The sequence below is a fragment of the Argiope bruennichi genome, chromosome 2 (genome assembly GCF_947563725.1).
Source record: "Argiope bruennichi chromosome 2, qqArgBrue1.1, whole genome shotgun sequence".
NCBI lineage: Eukaryota > Metazoa > Arthropoda > Arachnida > Araneae > Araneidae > Argiope > Argiope bruennichi.
Window position 1 is genome coordinate 110,561,793 of NC_079152.1, and position 21,423 is coordinate 110,583,215.

Sequence of the window (21,423 nt, forward strand, 5' to 3'; positions counted from 1 at the left end):
ATAATGATTTGGCATGTTACTCAGTGTCAGTAACAAGTATATAACAGCATCCCTGTACAAATAACAAGAGATCTATTTATAAATGTAAATTATTACAAGACTTCTTTGAAAACGGCAATACATACTTAAAGGAAGACTTTTATTTCAAGGGGAACTTGTTTATTTTTAAGTATTTCTGTTTTTATAGACATATAAAGTTATTGCTTTTATTCTTTATATTGACCTGAATTATGAAATGTTTTTAAGATTCCGGATTTATTAGAGTCTCATTTCTTATAGATATTAACAAATCACTATTTTATATTTCATACGATATTTATTTCATAAAGAAATAATCTGAAAATATTATATTCATGACAATAATTTTGGCTAGAGCAGAAATCGGTGTTAACATTTAAAAATTGAGCAGAAGTTATTTATGTAAAATTTATAAATTATGACATCACTAATGAAACTAATAGGATCTAATTTCGATCAAAAACGGTTAGAAAGGAATAGTAAATAATTTTAGTATTTGAAAATTTTGAAAAGTGGCAATAAATTTTCATTTTTCTTTAAAAAAGCAATCTGATTTAAAAAAGAAGATAAAAAAACATGCGAAGCATGGTATATAGTTTTTTGGAGTGAAATGATAGTTGACTTTTACGGAGCTATCGCTTTTATCAACTGAAAATATTTTTTCAGTTTTTCAAAATGTTTTTTTCTATTTCTTCTTGTTGTTTACATGTAAAACTGACTCAAATATGGAAAAAATTAATATATGTATATAAATATTACATAATCAAGGTTTTTTTTTTGCTATAACAATGAATAATAAAATATATTCAAGATATGCTGAAGAACGATGTACATAACAACTAATTCAAAAACAAATGCATAAATGTTTAATTCAGTTAATGACTAAAGTCAAAAATGTATTTCTAAAAATTAACACTTCCCATTTTAAATAAACATTATTCGTAATAGATAGTATTGGGTGATTATTTCTAATAGATGAATTGTTATTATGAACTTTAATTAAGTGAAAATGATGGTTGTAGAATATTGAGATTAATGAAAGTAATATTTTGTAATGTAATATTGATATAATTAGAAAATCGAATACATTTCATGAATTTTTGAAGTGGATTATAATTTGATTCAATAAAGGAAAAGAAAAAAAACAGATTCATAATTATTCGCCTTGAAAATATAAATTTAAAAAGTAGCTAAATGCTAACTTTTCTTTTTGACAAAATCTGATATAAATAAGGATAAAACGTGCATAATTCCATTATGAAAAATTCCAAAGGAATTAAGGAAATTGAAAGATTTTATATCAATTATATTTTGCAGCATGTTACAAGTGTTGCTGGATATTTAACAAATTAAAAAATTTTGTACTAAATTTATCACAAATTTTTGCAAGAAAATGAAGAACGGCTGAAAAAAAAGAATACATACAGTGTTTAAAAGAAGCTAAATAAATTATATTAAAAAAGCTTAAATAATAAGATATCTATCTCACAAGACCACCGAGGCGTGAAAAAAAAATTCAACAGTGGTCAATAATTCGGTAAAAAAATATCAGCCTTCAAAAAACGACCCTTCTGCAAATTCTGCAGAATTAATGAAATATCACCATTCATATATAAACATATAAAAATACGTTTATAGTTCATACCAATAGTATGAGACTCAAAAATAGACATTGTTCCTATAAATCTCATTTTTCAATCGAGATTTATAAATCTTGTGTATTTGTGAAAATATTACCCACGATAACTTTGTTTAGTAACACAAAGAGAAACATCCCAGAAGGCAATATTTTCGATGCAAAAAAAGCTGACGGTTATTTACACTGTTAATTGATATCACATAAAGAAGAGGGGAGCTAGACCAGCCATTGGGAAAAGTGATGGAAACCATTTCATTCATTCTTCATGTCCAGGCGATGAAATGCACAGAATTCATCCATTAATATATTCTATTGTTTTCAAAATTAGTCGGTAACTGCATGAAAATGAAACAACCACTTTTAATGAGAATGGCACAAGAGAGGCACAAGCAAGTGATTTTTTTCTTCTGTAAAACTGCTTCTGGAAGCATACGTCTGGTTAGATTAGGTTTGGCCTGCTTCACCCATTGAGATTTCGACTTCATCTATCGAAACCCAAAGTAAGAAAATCAATAGTCTTATGCTATAAAAGCGCTTCATATCACGATTGGATTTCTCCATTTCGAGTCATAAATTTCTTTTGTATATATGTATAGTATTTATATAGCTCTCCTGCGAACTCAATCTTTAGCTGAGTCCATTGACGGTGTTGACTTGACCACATGCCAGCATGAGAATATCTCTCTTTTCTTTAGGAAACCTAAGCTCTCGACCGGCTAACCTGGCAGCTTCGAGTTCCCTTTCTGCACTGGTAAGCTCCCTAGAAATGACTCCTGGGGATTCTTGCTCTCTGGCTATCCAGTCGAGGGCCATTTGGGATCGCATATCATCGTCTAGGGCCCGGTGGGAGTAATGGGCGACAACTTCTTGGCGTGAACATTGGCGTTCACGCATGGCCTTCAGACTTCCGTTCCAGTGCAGGAGTTGGAACACTGTCATCAGTTCCTGGAATTCTAGCATGGTTCGACCCTTATTGGATTCAAGCATGAACCTGAAGGCATCGATTCCACTATGAGATTTGTCGGCATCATCTGTGTCAGTAGGCAACTAGAGAAAAGAAGAAAATCTTGATCAAAAAGGGATATTGTGAAAAATAAAAAAGTCAATAGTTTGCTTATAAAGTTATTTTGAATTAAAACCTTTATCGTGATGAAAACTTTTATGATATTTCTTATTCCAATATACTTTGTATAATAACTAGCGCATGATCTGTTTTAGACAAATAGAAGTCTGCATTTGAATTAAATATGCCGAATTCGAGCCTTTCAAACAATTACAAATTTTTTTCCAGTTAAGCTTTAAAGGGGATGATGGGCTTTGAAATTAGTAAATAATGTTTTTCTTTCCATCTCAACAATTTTCTTTCCAAAATATTTACATTTATCAGAATAAAATAGAAACTTGTTAATCATTATGTAAATGAATTGATTTAGAAGAGCAAATGTAATTTTATGATTTTCTTCCCATTAAGATATACCTTTTTTTCCGGGTATTTTACTTTGGATGCCCCGTGTGTTTTAAATGTTGAGAAATTGTAAAAAATATCAAAACAGTTTGTAATATGATGCAGATAAATATGGGTATCTTTGTTTTCGAATTTATGTAGATAATATAAAAAAAAAAGGCTTGATTTAGAAAACTAGACAAACGCTAATTTTCATAGAAATTTTCATTTCAAAATATTTCCTGAAAATTAATGTTTGATGAAATATTAAAACTAATAGGTCCTTTCATTCAAAATATATCTTTAAAGGTACAAAAGTCAAGTTAAAAAGTTTAAAATTAGAACAAATGGGACATTTGATCTTTTTTTAAATTTATATTTAAAATTTTTAATGCTGCCTTTTCATTTTTTAAAAATAGTTATGTTTTAATGTATATAAATATAAAATTGCATAGCTGTTTACTAAAAAAACAAGATTGATAAAGCGTAACATCCTCTCAATAAATGAAACAAATATGCAGTAATTTGGAAATTCTGACGGTTAACATAGGAAAGCAAATATAATGCATAATAACAATGGTCTAAATATTGAAAAGAATAGTTTAATACAATAAACAACTACTTCTTTCTAGGTATCATATTTTCATGAAAAAGTATGTGCATATTTTTATATGTTCGCTCCAGATAAGAAATTAGTCCTTTGCAATTAGACTGAAAGTGGGAAAATAGGAGGAAAAATTTATATATATACATATATTTAAGCTTTGGTCAAATATTCCTTTGACCTTCAGGAACTGAGAAACGAAAACTTCCCTCTTTTACTAGAGTTATTCCACTTTATTCCCCATCTCTGAAAATTAAAAAAAAAAAAATCAAACTATAAAGCGGTCATACCATGCTTCTAAGACAAGTTGTAACAGCGATTTTTCGTACATACAGATAATTAATTATTCTACGCGTTATTACATTAGATTAAAACTTATAACTGGTATAGCTTCCCTGTAATAATACATTTTACGTAAAAATACAAGTAAAATATTAAATTTTGCCTGTGCCGATTTTTTTTAATTAGTGCGTTGAATAACGATTTAATTAAGTTATGAAACTTGGAAAGTAAAAAAGCAAATACAATTTAGTTAAATATTCGAAATACTTGTAATTGTTTTGATTATATAATTTCATTTTCTTTTCTGACAATTTCTATTGTTCCGATATTAGGATAATTTTAATCTCCGTAACTCTCTCAAAAACTAATACAGCATATGTACCCGTCACGCTCATGTATTTGTTTCAGAAATTTTATTGCATTTACAGAGACGCTACTTTGGCTGTTTTTGGTTATTTAGTAAATTATCAATGTATCAACGATTTGTACACTAACGCCCGTTTCCAGGATAGTCAACGGATGTCCCTACCATGTTTGCATTTCGTGGATTATCCAGTGGAAATATCGATGTGGATGGAAGCAGCATTCGCTTGACCGGCTTCTTTATTAAAATAGTCAGTTTATTCAAGTTTACTTTTTCCCAAGTATTATACAATGCAGCGAAGAGCCTACTTTTCTCATTCGATGTCATTATAAGCAGAATTAAGCGCATTGAAGTTTTTAATTATATATTACAGGTATTCTGACTGAGTAACTGTACTACATTTCGCCTTCCCATATAACCCTGAAATTCGGATCTCAGTTCTTGAAGTCAAAAGGAATATTTGATCAAAGTTTTAAAATATAAATACATTTTTTCTTCTGTGCTACTGCAATGGACTAAACGCATTCCTGATTACATTTTATCTGATTCTCTATACAGGTAAAAATAAATCTTTTAATTTTTAAAAGCTACTATCAACTGAAATTTATATTGGGTGTGACATGAACATGTCTCGTATTTTATGCAGATAAATTATTTTTTTAACATCCGAGTTTATCATAATGAATGACTTAAAATGTTATGCTGCTATAATACTGAACAACATTCAAAAAATATTTTTTATTATTCATTTTTCTAATAATCAGTAGTTATCCCTTTTACCTTCTGAGTACAAGTTTGATATTTTTTTACACGTAAGAATCATTTCTGTGTTTTTTAAGATCAAAATCTATTCACACTTTTGTTTTTATTTATAGATTTTTTTTTCTTCTTTGGAACGTTTATAAATTGACTGAAAAATTCAGGCAATGTAATCAGGCATTTCACTAAATTTAAAAACATTATAATTATTATTTATTCTATGGTCATATTATTTAAAGTTCGATTTACTATACATTTGGACTTTTGGTGATAACTTTATCAGGAACACTTTAATAGATAACATCCATCTTGAAAAAAAAATTTAATGTATGACAACTTTTATAATATATTTGTTGTTGTTGTAATCAATTAAGTTCACACTGAAATTTACAAATAATAGCAATACATTTTATTTGATTTATACCACGTGTTTGTATCTTGCATCTGTGGTATGGAATTGACACCGGTTTTGGTGTTCGAAAAACCGAATTTCTATTGAAAGCAAAGCAATAATATTTAAACCTTTCCTTTTCAACAGTATCAATTGAAATTTATTAACAAAATTAAAGCAGTAAAGAATACCTGATTAAAGAGAAATGAGGATAGATAGGAATCAGAAAATTACCTTGAAAGATGACTTAGCCTCTTCTACAGCTTTTTCGATAAAATCGTTAGATATTCTTCGAGAAGGGTGTTCGTTGAATACTGAATTCATTAGAGCTATCTTGGCAGCGCTCCGCCTAGCTTCCGCTTTAGTGGGACAGTTCTGAAAAAAATCATAACAATGGAAGGAAATCAGATATGCACATTAGAAACTAAATAAAAATTCAAAAAAAAAATCAGAATTTTTTAAAAACAAAATACGAATTATAGGGATTTACAAAATATAAATCAATTTTTTTAAATTGATGGAAGATCTATTATTATCGTTTTTATTGATAAGATTAAGTATTTAAAAGTTAAAAATCACTAGAATATGTTAAGGAGTTAAGAATAATTGGTAAACATTTTAAATTTAACAAAATACAGTTATGCATGAACAATAACATTTACTCGTTTCGAACAAATTTAGTATTTGCATACTTACACATGAATGATTCAAGCATTTTACATATCAAGAAGTAATTTCGATATCAGTTATTTTGAGTTCTCGCCATTATCAATGCATAATTATCAACGTACAAATTATCAATATTTTCATTTTTCATTTCATTTATTATAAATCGATTTATTTATTTTCTCTATTGAGATTTCAGAAAAATAACAACTAAATGTTCTTTGTTAACCCTTTATCTACTGCATTATGAACTATTGAAAATTTCTTCATAAATATATTTTTTTAGCTGCCATATTGATAAATAAAGAATATACAAGAAAAAAAATCTCCCCGGTGCAAAATTTATTTTGTTAGAACTAATTTATTAAAGTGGTACTTAAAAGTACCGTCAGTACACTATGTATAAATTTCCTCATCATAGAAAAAATTACGGATGATATTTCTAATGAAATTTAACCTCTTAAAAATGCTAAATAACCAAAAAACACTCATAAGAAAACAAAGAAATTAGCAAATTGACATAATTTTATTTTATACAAAATAAAGGTAGAAATTCCCATTTGATGATAATCATAAAAACAATTTTTTTTTTCATTTATGCACAAAAATATATTACAAGTTGAGCATTTTGAATGTAGTTTTGATTGAATAGTTTTGAGTGCACAGAATTCACAACGTCCTTGATTCGACACGAATGTTGGCCAATGGTATCCTCTATTTTCTAAACGAATATCATTGGAAACAGACAAATTTGCGTTTTTTCTCTTTTTTGCACAAAAAGTTTGTTCATCTCCATTAGATTTAGGTCTCCTTTTTCGTTTTGGTTTTGATTTGTTAGTAATCCTTTGGTAATGCAGCGCTTATATTCGAGGGACGACATTTTCTCACGACGCACTTCCTTCCATATATGCAATATATGGATTTACATATGCCATTTCTAGCATAGCAAAAAAAAAAAAAAAAAAAAAAAAAAAGCCTGTGCCACCATTTTTTTTTTCTTTTTCTGTCCCTATTATAAATAGCACGTAACATGTCGGCTTTATCAATTCCTCCCAAGCGTCCATTGTAGTCTTTTACAACAATGGGTCAATTTTGGTACCCTCTTTGAGTCTCCTTTAGACTTTGCAAGTAAAATCTAGCTTATTTTTTTAAATTCGGAATGCAAAAGCAAATTCGCATTCAATACTAACATTTTCAAATGCTCTTGACAGTGTTAGTAATAATAAATAAATAAATAATTAAAAAGAATCTATAATTGAATTCTATAAAAAATACTAAAACATATTGCTACATTACACTTTCATAATTACATTATAACAAATAGAAATACTATAGATAATTACATGGACAAAATGAAAACAAGTTTTTCTTCAGCACTACGTGTACTGGCGGTACTTATAAGTACCACCGAATAATTCGATCGTTAATCACATTACATAATCTGTCATCTTATAATGATTGGGCAAATAATATTCTAAGACAATACAGAATGAATGAAAAAAAAAATACAACACAAATTTGGTTTGATATTATATATTTATAGCAAAGAAAAGATAAGAGCGGCAATCTGTACAAAATGGCAGCAAAAGAACACTATGTCCGTTCGAAAATAGCTTTCTTCCTCGCAAAATTCATCAGCCTAGAACAACTACGGCCATCTATCACGAAAAAGAAGAGTTTAAAAGACTGTTTCTAAAACGTACCATCAGAATATAAGTAATGGTTGTTGTGCTATAAAGTTTTAAGGTGATTGGTACTATAAGTACCGTCAATAGATAAAGGGTTAAAGGCATGGAAAATAAATTGCTTGATTTTCGAATATGCATTTTTAAACCTGACAATTTTCATTTGAAAAATTCTCGAAATAGAATTCTTTCATTAAATGAGATTATCTATCTTTTTACTGAAAAGAAAGAATAAAAGGTACCCTTTACTTTGGTCTTAATGATTGGTAAAATTTTCATAAACAATGCGTCATGATATTATGGATTAAGGAAATAAAATATATTTCACGAAATACGCAGTATTCTCCCACCCCCCCGGTTTTCTTGTTTATTTTTTTTTTCACTTGCAATATGTGATTAAATGTGAGTATATATTTCTTAATTATTCTTAATTAGGTTTTCTTAATTTTTCGTTTATTCTTAATTGATTTCAAAAAATCGTTTTAAAGGTTATAAAATTACACAGACGGTTCGCTACTGCTGGCTTATGAGTAGTTAATTTTGGTTTCTTGAGGACTTAGCTTCCGTAAAATTATTAGAACAAAACTATTTTTAGCCATTTTAAAATTACCTATTCAATGTTACAATTTCAAATGATTTTTCTCCTATTTATAATATTAAAATAAATTACACTACTGCTTCAATTGCCATGCTTGCACACAAATAATTGCATGTAACAATAAAAATCCTGTTAATCAAACACAATAATTAAAATTTACGTGATATTTTGATTCAACGTATATGGAAACACTTTAGTGAACAATTGAAATAACTAAAAATCTGTATTATATTTTCATTTAACATAGCTATTAAAGCCCAATTAAAAAAATGTTTGATATGGCCTTTTGTTGTATTTATTTTATGATTAGTGAAAAATTCGAATATGAACTTCAATTAGTACATCTTCCTATGGACAAATCCAGTTTCAAATTTCAAACATATCGAGCATTTTGGTATGTTCAAAGTTTTACTTAGTAAAAACTTTAGCATCAGATTTGTACCAGATTCGTCCCACCTCATTCATCTTTTTTTTAGCTATCACGTTCACATACATGGGGACAGAGTTTTAGAGATCGATACGGCAATGTATTTTTCGTCAAACTGATGGCATTCATTGAAATCTGGACGTTACAACGCTTTCTACCTGTATATTTCGTGTACGACTGAAGAATTTAGGAAAGGAAGACATTTTTTCCATTACTTTTCAATCTGTGTGGATCATTACATTTAGGTTTGCGATCAACCAAGCAAGTGTTAATAAGAATCACAGTAGAGCAAATGTACTGTTCTCTTTAGAAGTAAATGCCTCGGATTCCTTCAAGTATGAAGTCCACCAGTTGTTACGTTGACCTAGAGAAAACAAATCTTGTTTGCAATTCCATCAATTTTCATTTTTCGTTTAACATTTATCTTTCCATTTGTCATCAGGAACTGACGACAACACCGGAGGCGCATGAGAAAAAAACAAACTTTCTTTTTTTAGATTGTTCTATAAAAATGTGAACAAAACAGAGCAAAAAGAGAGAATGATTTATTCTGAGGCCATAATTTATCCTGTCAAACCGTATCTCGTCTTAATAAATCATTTTTGTGTCATTTATAGACAGCATTAAGCTTACGAGAGGATTCTAATTACTTCCTTTCAGGATTATCGTTTCTCCAAAGAGTTATATCTTGCGATAGATTCTATGTATATGCCCGAGTCCGAATTTTAAAATAATTGCACTCTACGGACCTTCTTTCTAACAGAAGAATTCAGGTTCAACACAAATAATTTTGGAAGAAACATGCATAATTTTTAATTCCACGGTATGTTGATGCCCCTCCCTTATGCTATTGAGTGAATATTATTATTATCAATACCATTTTTGAACCAGCCGTTCTTTACAACATTTTGTATTCTTCGTATGCCACATATTTTGTTTTTGCATTTTCAGAGAATTTGTTAAAATTCTCTGAAATGCAATCAATAAGTTATTATTTCTCTATCGGCTTTTTCCCCCTTTAAAATTTCTTATGAGGTTTATTTATTCTTTCTTCTTTACAGCAAATAATTATAAAATAAATACATTGAATAAAGTTTTCAAAAATTTGCAAAATATTAGTATTGTTTAAAAAAAGAAAAGTAAAAGAAATTATTTAAGTTTGGTAAAAATTTATCATATTTTAATAAAATTTTCGAGCGAAAAGAAATGTTTCCAAAATATTAAACTTATGTTATATAAGACTATTAAACATGTTATATAATTCATTTTGATGAGCAGCCGTATGAATAAAGGAATAAGTACCTGTATTTTAATTTAAACAAATATAAAATCTTAACCTTTTTATTTTTTTAGGAAAGCTTCCATGATATTTATTCATTTCTTATTTCAAAATTATTGTTATTTTATTCCTATAATTCTTAATATTATGATCATCGCTTTTTAATCCATAACATTGATCTAATAAACAATTAAACAGCTTTCTATTGAAAACTGAGAAATTCTATTTTGTTCCCTGTAAGTTGTGTAATTCTATTTTGTTCCTGTAAGCTATGAATTTCTATTTTGCTCCTTCTTTTAACATGAAGCGAAAAAGTGAAAAAAGTTATTTTTGTTTCTGAGAGAATGAATATATTTTTATATGGTAAGATTATTCTGATAGGACTTTGTTCCATTCGTTTCGCAAAAAAAAAAAAAAAAAAAAAAACAATTATAGCAATAAGACTTATCTTAAAACTATCATAACAAACACATTAACAGATTTAAAAAAAATTGATTCCAATTTCATAACAAAGATTTATAATTCCATCTTCATCTAGCTTAAATGATTAATAAATTAAATATTTTCATTAAGTATGCATACTATCTTAAAATTAAATTTTTTTTTCTTTTTCCAATCACCAAAATCATTTTCGGAATGAAGGAAAAAATAATTATAATTTGTGTATGTATAATTGTCTCTCAGACAACAATAATTCTTCGGAAATTGTTAGAAATTTCAAAGAATTATGATCTATTAAAATCTTTCTCTGAAAAAGTATTAAATATCTCCTCTGATTTTACATGGTATATGCGAAACGATTTTTTAAGTTTTCACAGACGCAGAGTCATGTTTTCTCGTTCTCTTCTTTACATTTTTAATTTTGAACAAAGATTGGAAGAATTGGAAGCAGAGGAAATTGGAATGACAATTGAAAAAAGTAAAAATTTCGATTCAATTTAAGAGCAAAATAATGGAATTAAGTGCAGATCTGGCTCTAAACACATGGTTAGAAATTCTTATTTGGTCCCGCGACCTAGTTTTACTCAACAGAGTAGTGGTAAAAGGGAAAATTACTAAAAATTTTGATATGCAAAAATTTTTATAGTAACATTTTGATACATAAAAAATAGTTTTTAAATATTTATAGAAGTAATTTAAAACCATTTAACAGTTTTCAGAAATTTTCTAAGTTACTCTTCAGCAGAAACTTTTAATTCTGTACACCAAAAATAATTTCGACCCTCAAAACATTGGAGAAATTTTGTTCCAAAAGCACAATTTTTTGTTGTTGTTGATTCACTGGAGAAATTCTCGTTCTATGTATAAATGTTTGACAAAAATAAAAGTATGACAAAAACATATAGCAAACTTTTAACACAGAAACTACATTGTCGTTGCACTTGTATAAAGATGTACGTTAGAATTTTAAAATGAACTATATTTTTAACGTAATATTGCAAATAAAATTGAGAAATTGCTGATGGTTTTTTTAATAAGTAGAATTTGAGGCTTAAAGATTTTCCCCTCTGTTGGAACTATTTATATGTATTCGATAATTAATTCTACTTTGAAAACAGGCACAATCCATTCAATTGTCAGTTTTGAGATGGGTAGATTTGCTTTTATGAAAATAGCTTTAAGAAACAGCCAGGAGATGTATATTCTGACAAGAATTGTTTAGCAAACAGGCAATAAATCGAAAATCAAAATTGAAACTTTTTAAAGATAATTTTGTCTGTTATGCTCTTTTCTTATCTGAAAAGTGTTTCGAAATCTATCAATAAAAATCACAAAAATCTAAAATAAAATTAAACGAATATATAAAAATAATATAGTATATAAATATTACGGAATATTTTTCTTAAAATTTCCGTTATTTAGAAATATTGCTTTTTTTTAAATGTCTTTTTAGATTTGACTTAACTTTGGACAACCAATAACTATACAGAACCAATCGAAATTTCTTTATTGTCACCTGCTATGTCAAAAAAAGATTTTCACGCGGCAGTCAAAACTGGTTATTTTCTATTTATAAACATTAAAAAGGAAAAAAAGAACGAAAGAAAAATATCCGAAATACCTAACCATGTTATCTAGATTGAAGCCGATTTTTGGTTTCCGAACACCGGGCCTCTTCTTCTTTTTACGCCTTTACAAGTCTAATCGGCTACCGATCACTCCGAAAGCAATTCTCACTGCAGAAGGCAGTTATGCAGGAGACATAAGAGGCCATAAATTTGATACCTGATGCAAATGAACTCTCATTACTCCAATAAATAACAGGGAATAAATCGACACAAGTAGCAATTAAATTATTAAATTGAATTCTGGGAGATTTACATCCGACGTCATTTGTTTATTTCAGATAATGTCTCGGAGAGGGAAAAGAAAACGATGAAAATGCGTCCGCTGAGGAAAATGACTGCAAAAACCAGTTCTTGCGAGATATACCAATAAAAGGCATCAGTAAATCAAGCCATCAAGAAAGCTTTCGGCACTTATAAATCTTGGGTAAAAAACTAAACTGTATATTTGAAGCATTCCGGCGCTGTCACAACATTTGATTTGTGTGGTCCCTCACCCGACATGGGGCACCACCAGACGCTCAACACGGTGGCAGTGATGTATTGATTACGGGTTGTTTCCGATTCATTCAGAAATCTATTGCCTTCGCTATTGTGACTACCAGGACATGCGCTGAGTGTTAAGATCGCGAAATTCCCGATTCTGTATTTCGAACGGATATAATATCTCGCTGGAAAAAAAAGTCTGATGGCCTAAATCTACTACCACTATCTTCAAATTATAATGGGATGACTGAAAATTTTCTTATTCAATATGTACTTAGAAATCAAGCAAAAAAAATTGAAGCATTTTCCTATTTTTTCCCCCTTTGTATTTTTAAATCTAGTTATTAAATTCAATTATTTTGAAACTTTTTTTCATGCTATCACAATTTTTATTAAATGGAATCATATTTAAATGACCAATGTTTCTTTTTAATTCTTTCTAATATAACGTTTATAATCCAGATATTATCTGCAAATTGCTAAATGCAACATGATGCAAGAAATTCGTCGGACCTAGACTTATTTCATCTTGCCCGGAATTGTTTCTTATATTGAAGGTGTTCACTAAGAAAAGTTTTCAAAATTTTCATTAGATTTTCAAATAAAATTTTATCGTTATTTTGGCATTATTTCTCAATAATTTTGGAGTATATTATTGCATAAAAATTCATTTTTATATAACTTTAAAATTTAAAAAAATGAACGTTTCATTTATACCAGTCTTGTTTTTATAAAATTTTTTACTCTAATTCTCATTAAATATTTTGCAACAATACTTTTTAGTGTTCCAGTTATGACGTTTATAAACATGTACGTTGCGATGGTATCAATATATTTTTTATGTGTGCACTTTATCGTTACTAAAATTGAGAATACATTTTTAAAACAATAAATAAATTTTAAAAAACCAGTGGAATGGAACCTAAAACTTAATTATGACATGATTTTTTTGAATTGGAAGCTCCAGTCTAATTTAATTTTTCCTTCAAAAATTTTAAGGCTTTAATATACACTATTCAAGGTACTATTGCTGTCAAATACTTTGAACTTGAAGCTAATAAATCTCCAATTTTTAGATCTCTTTAAATTCCTAAAAATCCAACGCTGAAAATACTATTTGTAGGTAATCATTTTAGCTCACAATTGAAAAGAGATAAATAAATGAAATTTATTTGCAGTTACAATACCGAATTTGTAGATTTATATTAAACTTTAAACCAAATCGATATTCCGGAATGTCTACTCTTCGTTCAGGTATATATGACTATGATTAAAGGAAAACGCAATAAAATATATGAAGGAAATTTGTCACCTGACCTTAACATCAAAACTAAAAATCTGTTGCGTGAAATTTTTGACTAAATGCACCAAAAAAGAGCACTTCTGCTTGTTTATTTATTCATGCGTTTGTATGTTTCGTTTCATTTATGTTGATTATATTAATTCTTTGTTTAAAAAAAATACTAAGGCCATTTTAAGATGGACTGTAATTCCGTAATTTCCAGCCTCGATCGGGGGATTAGAACGATTCGTAAGATATGACCAAATGTACCTAAGCTATGACTCACATCAACAAGATGCGCGTGTGTAAGAACATTGAATTAAAACCGTAAAAAGATCAACAAATTAAATTTATCAAAAATATAGATCCAAATCAAATTTTAGAGCAAACTGGACAACGCGAAAAGATATTGGTCTAAAATATTAATTAGATTATTTTTATACTGCTTAGCTAAATTCAAAACGTATTGTTTGTGGATACAACGAAGAAGTGGAAGGAAGAACTCTCCCTTTTATATTACACTGTTAGATAATACAAAATTAACTTTGTATTCTTTTAGTGTAATTAGTTTTCTTATTTTTTCACTTACAGATTTTTTATTAGTTAAATTTGATACAGTTGGCATTTCAAAAAATTATTTTTAACAATACTCATTTTAAAATTTATAATATTTATCTATATCTTCTAACTATGTATCATTTTATGAAAGGCCGCTGCTACTACACCTTATCTCCTTTATAATATATTTGAATGTAAGCACGTCCGATTTCCATTCATTTACCGTTTCCATCAGTTTGTCATCCAAATTTATTTATTGCATCGCACAGTTCTTAACCATTTTAGCTATTTATAATTTTTCGGGCCAAACAGCATTTTGTTCTTTCGAGAACAAGAGCATAACAAATTTGCAATTATACATAAAAATAAAAGAAAAAAGAAAGAGAAAAATGCTTGCTTTTATAAATCTATCAATATCGAACTTTCTAACTGATGTAACCTGATATTTAAGAAGCATCCATGTAGGGGGGGGCTCTTTACAAGAGTCACCAATCGATATAACCTGAATAATAGGTTGGATTCAGGATTTCATAAGGGTTTTAAACCATTCCACAGAACCGAATAAAAAGAAAAAAGAGAGAGAGATATAATATCCTTTTTGCTTTGTACCGGAACAATGCGATAAAATACACTAATACTGAATAACGCAAATTCGAAACAATGTGGTTTCCTGTTTTTCTCTTTTGAATAATCACAATTTAAAAAAATGAATTCGAATATTTCATAATTTATAAAATAATACAAACATCAAATCTGGAAATACAGATAAAAAACAGAAATAAAAAGAAAATTTTATCCATGATCTGAAAGTAACCCTGGATATTGATCATTTTGCTCATTGTAGTAGACGTGGAGGAAATGATGGACGGGTGGGTAAAGATGTGTATTTCTTGCTAGGAAATTTGATTTTCAAAAAGAAAAATAATGATGTCAGTGAATTGTTGGGCTCACATAGCAAAGAACTAATAGTCGCTAAACTTTATAAGAAATACGTGAAGAAATCATTTACGACAGATGCCGATACTTCAGATCCAGTTTCATTAGAAAAATAACCGAAAACTCATTTGAGAAATTTCGGTCAGGATGCCAAAAGACGAAGGAGTATTCCTTTTGTCTTGAAGTAAAAGAAAATTTCAACTTCTTCCATTATTTCATAAAGGCTGAAACAACGAGGAAGAGAATGCGAGAGTTGAACTTCTCAAAGATTCCCAAAGTTATTGAATTCCTCAAAAAAAATTAATTCAAAGAAATTTATGACACCTTTTACTAGTATTTCCTTAGATAAACTATCAGAAGTTGTAATGAATAATTTTTATAACATTGAAAACGTATTTAACACTTCACTTACTGGAAAAGTCTTATTACACCTATTGCAACCACAATAACTTCACTTTCAAAGGTGAGAATATCTTCCAATAGATAAGAAGATTCCTTCTTTTTGTAGAAATGCATTCTTCTGATGATTTTGTGACGAGAGATTTCTCGAAAATAAGATGAATCAGCATTTCTGTGAGCCTTGTGATTTTCACGTGATATGGCAAGTTAAATTTTAGAATTTAAATTGGTCGAAATTAGATCTTCAGAAAGGTAGAAAAAAAAATACAATCTTACCCAATTGCCTAGTTAAAGTAATTTTATGCTTAAATTCAAATATTTAGAGAGATAATTAATTTTTAATAATGAGTAAAAATTCTACTTTATCACATACGCACACAAATATTGGGGCTGTAGGAACCCTCTTCAGGTAATAGGTAATTTCCCTTTCCTTGTCAGGAATTTACTTAAAAATTATAAATTCTAGATGCAATGAATTATTATTGGACGTGTTCTAGTTATAAAACAAGAGATCGAAGAATACTATGAAAGATATTTTACCAGAAAAGAAATCAACGAATCTTTTAACACTTTTTTTAAAATTTCATAAAGCAACCGGAATAGCTCAAACATGTAGAAAACTTTTATTTTAACATTTACTTTTTTATAGAGTTACTTATGAAAGCTATATTTATTATTATATATTTTTCCTTCATACGCGTATTGTAATAGACTCTAACTATTCATAAATATGCAAATGCAGATTTAATTTATGATCTTTTTGCTGGATAGTGAAACTCAAAATGTTCGCCTGACTGTTTTTTTAGAAAGTAGAGGCTAATATTTTCTGTTAGTCAAATTTCATTTTTATGATGAACAAAGATCACTGATTAAAAAAATTACCAAATTTATTCCGTACTTATATATACTTTTTCCACTGAATAATTTTAATCCGAATGTGGAGTTATTTCACATTGAAAATATAGAAATATACTTGATTTTTTTAATTTCACAACTGTTCTGAAGTATTTAGATGCTCAGACAAAGGCACAGATATTCCTGATTCAACCATTTTTAATCGCAACCCTCTCAGATAAAACTGGAAGGTATAATTAATTATACTAAAAGAATCTTTTGTATTTTATTTGAGCTCAGTCATCTATTGTTAAAGGTGATGCTTTAATTCTTTGTTTGATGCTTCAAACAAAGAATTGAAAGAAGAATTTTTTTTTAAATTTGTTTTCAATATTTATGTTTCCATTTTTTTTTTGTCTTCTTTTTCGTAATTTAAGTTTTTTCCTTTTATGATTTCGCGGTGTTCTAATGAATATCACCGCACAGGTTGAGTCGCATTAATATAAGAATGTTTGTTCTTATTTGAGTACCTTAATTAGAGCTTAATTACCATCAATTAATTTGAATTAGACTTATTTTAGCTAAATAAGATCATTGAAAAGAAATAATGGCATGAAGGAATTCCTTGTTTGACGTTTAATGAAACAATTACAGCTAATGGTTCAGTCATGTACATAATATAATATAATGGGAACGGAAAGTTAGCTTTGAAATGTTTTTAAATGATATATTTAAAAAAAAAAACTTGTAATTTCCATTCTGTTATATCTCATCATTAAAATTAGGATTTTAAGACTGGTTTCATTTTTCAATTTTAAAAGAAAATATCGTCTCTCTCGAATGCAATATATCTTTTTCTCATGGTCTTAAAATATATGCACTACAGTATTTTAGTCCAGATATGCTTAATTTTGGAAATTTAATTAACGTTATGGCAATTCCAATTTAATAAAAAAATATATAGTAGCTCTTTTCATTTTGCTGAATTGCATTGTTCTGTCTCAAATTTCCGATTTCATAGATGCTTTAAATATCGGTCCATACAGCAATAACAATAACTATGCGTTATGGGTAGGGATTGCAATACCGGTGTTTTGAGCCATTTGTACAATTTTGTAATTCAAAATTCACAAAATTTTTCGGTATTTACTAGAAATTTTGTCGTCTCCACTATATGTTCAGGGATCGCCAACATAGCAAAATACTTTACGTTTTTGTTTTTATGTTACCTTAACGGGCGGAATTAATTAGGTAATTAATGGCTTAATTAGTTGCTTAAATCTGAATTAGCGAAACATGAATTATCCCTGAAAGAAGATATTGTATCCATAACGACTGATGGAGCACCAGTTATGAAAAAAAGTTGGAAAGTTGATGGGTGCAAATCAGCAATTGTGCTATGCTCATGGAATTCAATTAGGAGTAATAGATGTATTATACCAAAAAAATAAAGAACAGAAGAATCCAAATACTGCGGATATAGAAATTTCGGATTCCAACTTTGAAGAGAGTAGTGAGAGTGATATTAACAAAGAAGATAATGACAATGTAATTGTTGAAGAAGATATTGCTAATGAGGATGAAATATTAACCCATCAAGAATAGCTTCCTATAATTTATAAAGTTCGAAAAAGTGTTAAAATATTTAAACGTTCCCCTATAAAAAAATGACATATTACTAAAATATATACTAACTGAAAATAAAACAGAATATATGTTAATATTAGATTCTAAAACACGTTAGAACAGTTTACTCCCATTGATGGAACGATTTTTGAAACTGAGAAATCCAATCCAAAAAGCAATAATCGAATTAAACCTGTAAATTAATTTTTCAGATAGTGAATTCGACTTAATATCCAGAACTGTATCAGCTCTACTCCCAATAAAACTGACTATTGAGACATTATGCCGGAGAGATTCTAATTTATTAACAGCTAATGTAACAATAAATTTCATGTTGCAGTCTCTGAAAGAACAGCACACATCACTATCTGAAGAATTACATATTACATTGAAAAATCGCACAGAAGAGAAAGGCATACCGAAATAGAAAATGTCTTATGGTATTTACATAATTATAATGATTTTAAAAATGAAAATGAAAAAGAAGAAAAGAAAATAACCAATTCAAATCTGATTAAGTTTATAGTAAATTTTCTTAAAATTTTTTACCTACAAACCTATTCACATTCAGAAGAATTCGGTTCAGTTATCGAAGATTATGATGACACTAATGTCGATTATAAAAAAGAATTGTCTCTTGAACAAAAATTTGAATTAGGGATAAATAAAAAAATTTCAACGAACCAAAATACAATACAGAAATCAGCTATATCCAAAACCATCCGACGAGAAATCGATTTATTTGAAGATGAGGGATTTAGTGGTAAATACTTGGAAAAGTATATCACGCATTGCTAACAGTACCACCGACTAGCGTAGATGGCAAAAGAGCGTTTTCGACAGCTGGTCATTTTTACACAAAATTACTTTTCAGACTTAATGACAGTACAATGGATGCATTATGTTTTTTAAGTTCACATTTCAGAAATTTGTAATAATACCACAGACTGAATAGTGATACTTACACTTTTTTTGTGATTTAAATAAATAAGATGTTCCCTTACTTTTTTGTGATTCTTTATATACTGTTGTAATTTATAAGTTACAAATTATTTTTTGTGATATTTACACTCTCTAATGGCAAATAAAACAAAGAAACACCTGTGTTTTCTTTCTTTTTCTAAAATTTCTAATACCGGTATTAAAACCGGTTTTGAAATTTTGGTCCGATATTGCAATCCCTAGTTATGGGACTCCTCCGTCAGGAAGCAGAGCCTCGAAGGTTTGATGCACGTCAAGAATAAAGTGTTTTAATGTTAGTGTGACTTAGAAGTTTAGACAGCAGAATATCGTCCAGATTCAAAAATTTGATTTTAAATTAAGACTCCGTCACTATAGCAATGGCTAAATAATCCTAAAATTTAAAAAATGCTAATGTTCCTGTCTTGTAATGCGGTGCAAAAGAGATGTTTCTATATTTTTATTTGTTTCTGGCAGCAACATGAATGTAATGTTATTCTAGTTAAGTCATATATGCTATTAGAAACATATATATTATTTCACAATAAGGAAACTTCATTTAAAATGTATTTCTCCTGCAAAAAAATCGCATCGTAGAGCAGATATAATCGAAACATATTAAATTGCATTAGAATCTTAAGAAAAAGAAATCCTGCTTTATATTGTAAAGTATGTATTATTTTCTTTCTCTAAAAATTGTCAAATCTATATGTAAGAAGGATTACAATTTTGTAAATGATTATAGTACAGGTATGACTTATTCCACATGTAATAAATAAACAAATTCTACCTTTTACTCATTTTATATAAAGAAATATTTTCGTCTTGCATATTTTGTCGAGGAAGAGTAACGATTTATTCAGTGATGAAACAGTTTAAATTATCAGGATCCAAAGAATTTCTGATTTTAAAATGATGGCCTCTAAAGCAGAATGTGGATATATCTAAATAATTATTTATACAAAGCTGTATTTTTAATAACTGATAAATAAATATAAGCGATGTAATAATATTTAAATATATTACAACATAAAGCTAGTTTAAAAATCAAAATTTGGAATTTCATATTTTTTGAAAAAAGTAATCCTAAACATTTCGTCATGTAAGCAAACTTGTCAACGAATATTTAACAAAAAAAAAAGCGAACTACTCTGAGATTTCAGGTCTTTTATTATGTTTATCAGTCTTATTTCTTAGCGTTCTCTTCTTTTCAACATTTTCTTTGATTCATCTTTTTTACAAATGAAGGAGAACGTGTGAGTGAATGTCTGTTGGCAAATGACAGGACAAATCTTTTAACCCAGAGGTAACAAATTGAGTACGAAAATAATGTTGAGGGTAAAAATATACAAATCGGAGAAAATTTTCAAACTTTTAATTATTTAAGAATTACGTGAGAGTTTGTAGGTTTAAAAAATTTATTTAATTAATTTAAGAATAATTGAGATTTTTGGCATTTTTATGCAAAGAATATTGAAAATAAAATGGTATAAAATTTTTTTACACTGTTTTGAAATTTAAAAAAAATTATCTGCTAATTATACCTATTTAACTATCGTAAAATTTTTCTAAAACTTTGAAAACTTTAAAACAATATTTTTTTGCACAGTTTTGGATCAATAAATACCATTGTCTGCAATGAAATTCAAATTATATGTTTCTTCAATTTCGGTTTCTTTTCCACTGTTAACGATTAAGGAAGAAAGAATGCGTATGCATTGGCAGACAATTCTAAGGACGCATAACATTATCGCAAATGATTGCAAATTATAAAAAAAAGCAAAATAGGAAAAAGTAGATACAATAAGAAGAGTATGTGTGATTGCAAATTTTGTTTGTTACATGATAGCAGTGATAAAATGAGTAGATGGCAAAAGGAGTTACTTGTTGCGACAGAACATGCATTTCGCGAAAAAACATACCAGCCACATGGGAGAAGAAGGATTATCTGTTGTTCCTGTCTCATTGTCTATACTGCGCCTTACTGCCCATTTGTAATGGTGTCGTTAGCATCGCAATTACATTAAACAGGATTAGGCGCATGTACTATTATCAGATAAGAATAGATTCATATTGTCGCCAGATTATAAATACCAATGGATTTGGCATGGAAGTTGTAC

General features: G+C 28.5%; 1 protein-coding gene across 1 annotated transcript in view; it reads right to left on the reverse strand.

Annotated features, from left to right (window-relative positions):
• Positions 1-1,351: 1,351 nt before the first annotated feature.
• Positions 1,352-21,423, reverse strand: part of LOC129958568 (protein limb expression 1 homolog) — a 152,818-nt gene continuing 132,746 nt past the window's right edge. The window contains exons 3-4 of the mRNA XM_056071135.1: positions 5,736-5,876; positions 1,352-2,704 (exon numbers count right to left, since the gene is read on the reverse strand). Of these exons, the coding sequence (XP_055927110.1) occupies positions 2,285-2,704; positions 5,736-5,876 (561 nt within the window). The 3' untranslated portion in view covers positions 1,352-2,284. The remainder of the gene's footprint in view (positions 2,705-5,735; positions 5,877-21,423) is intronic.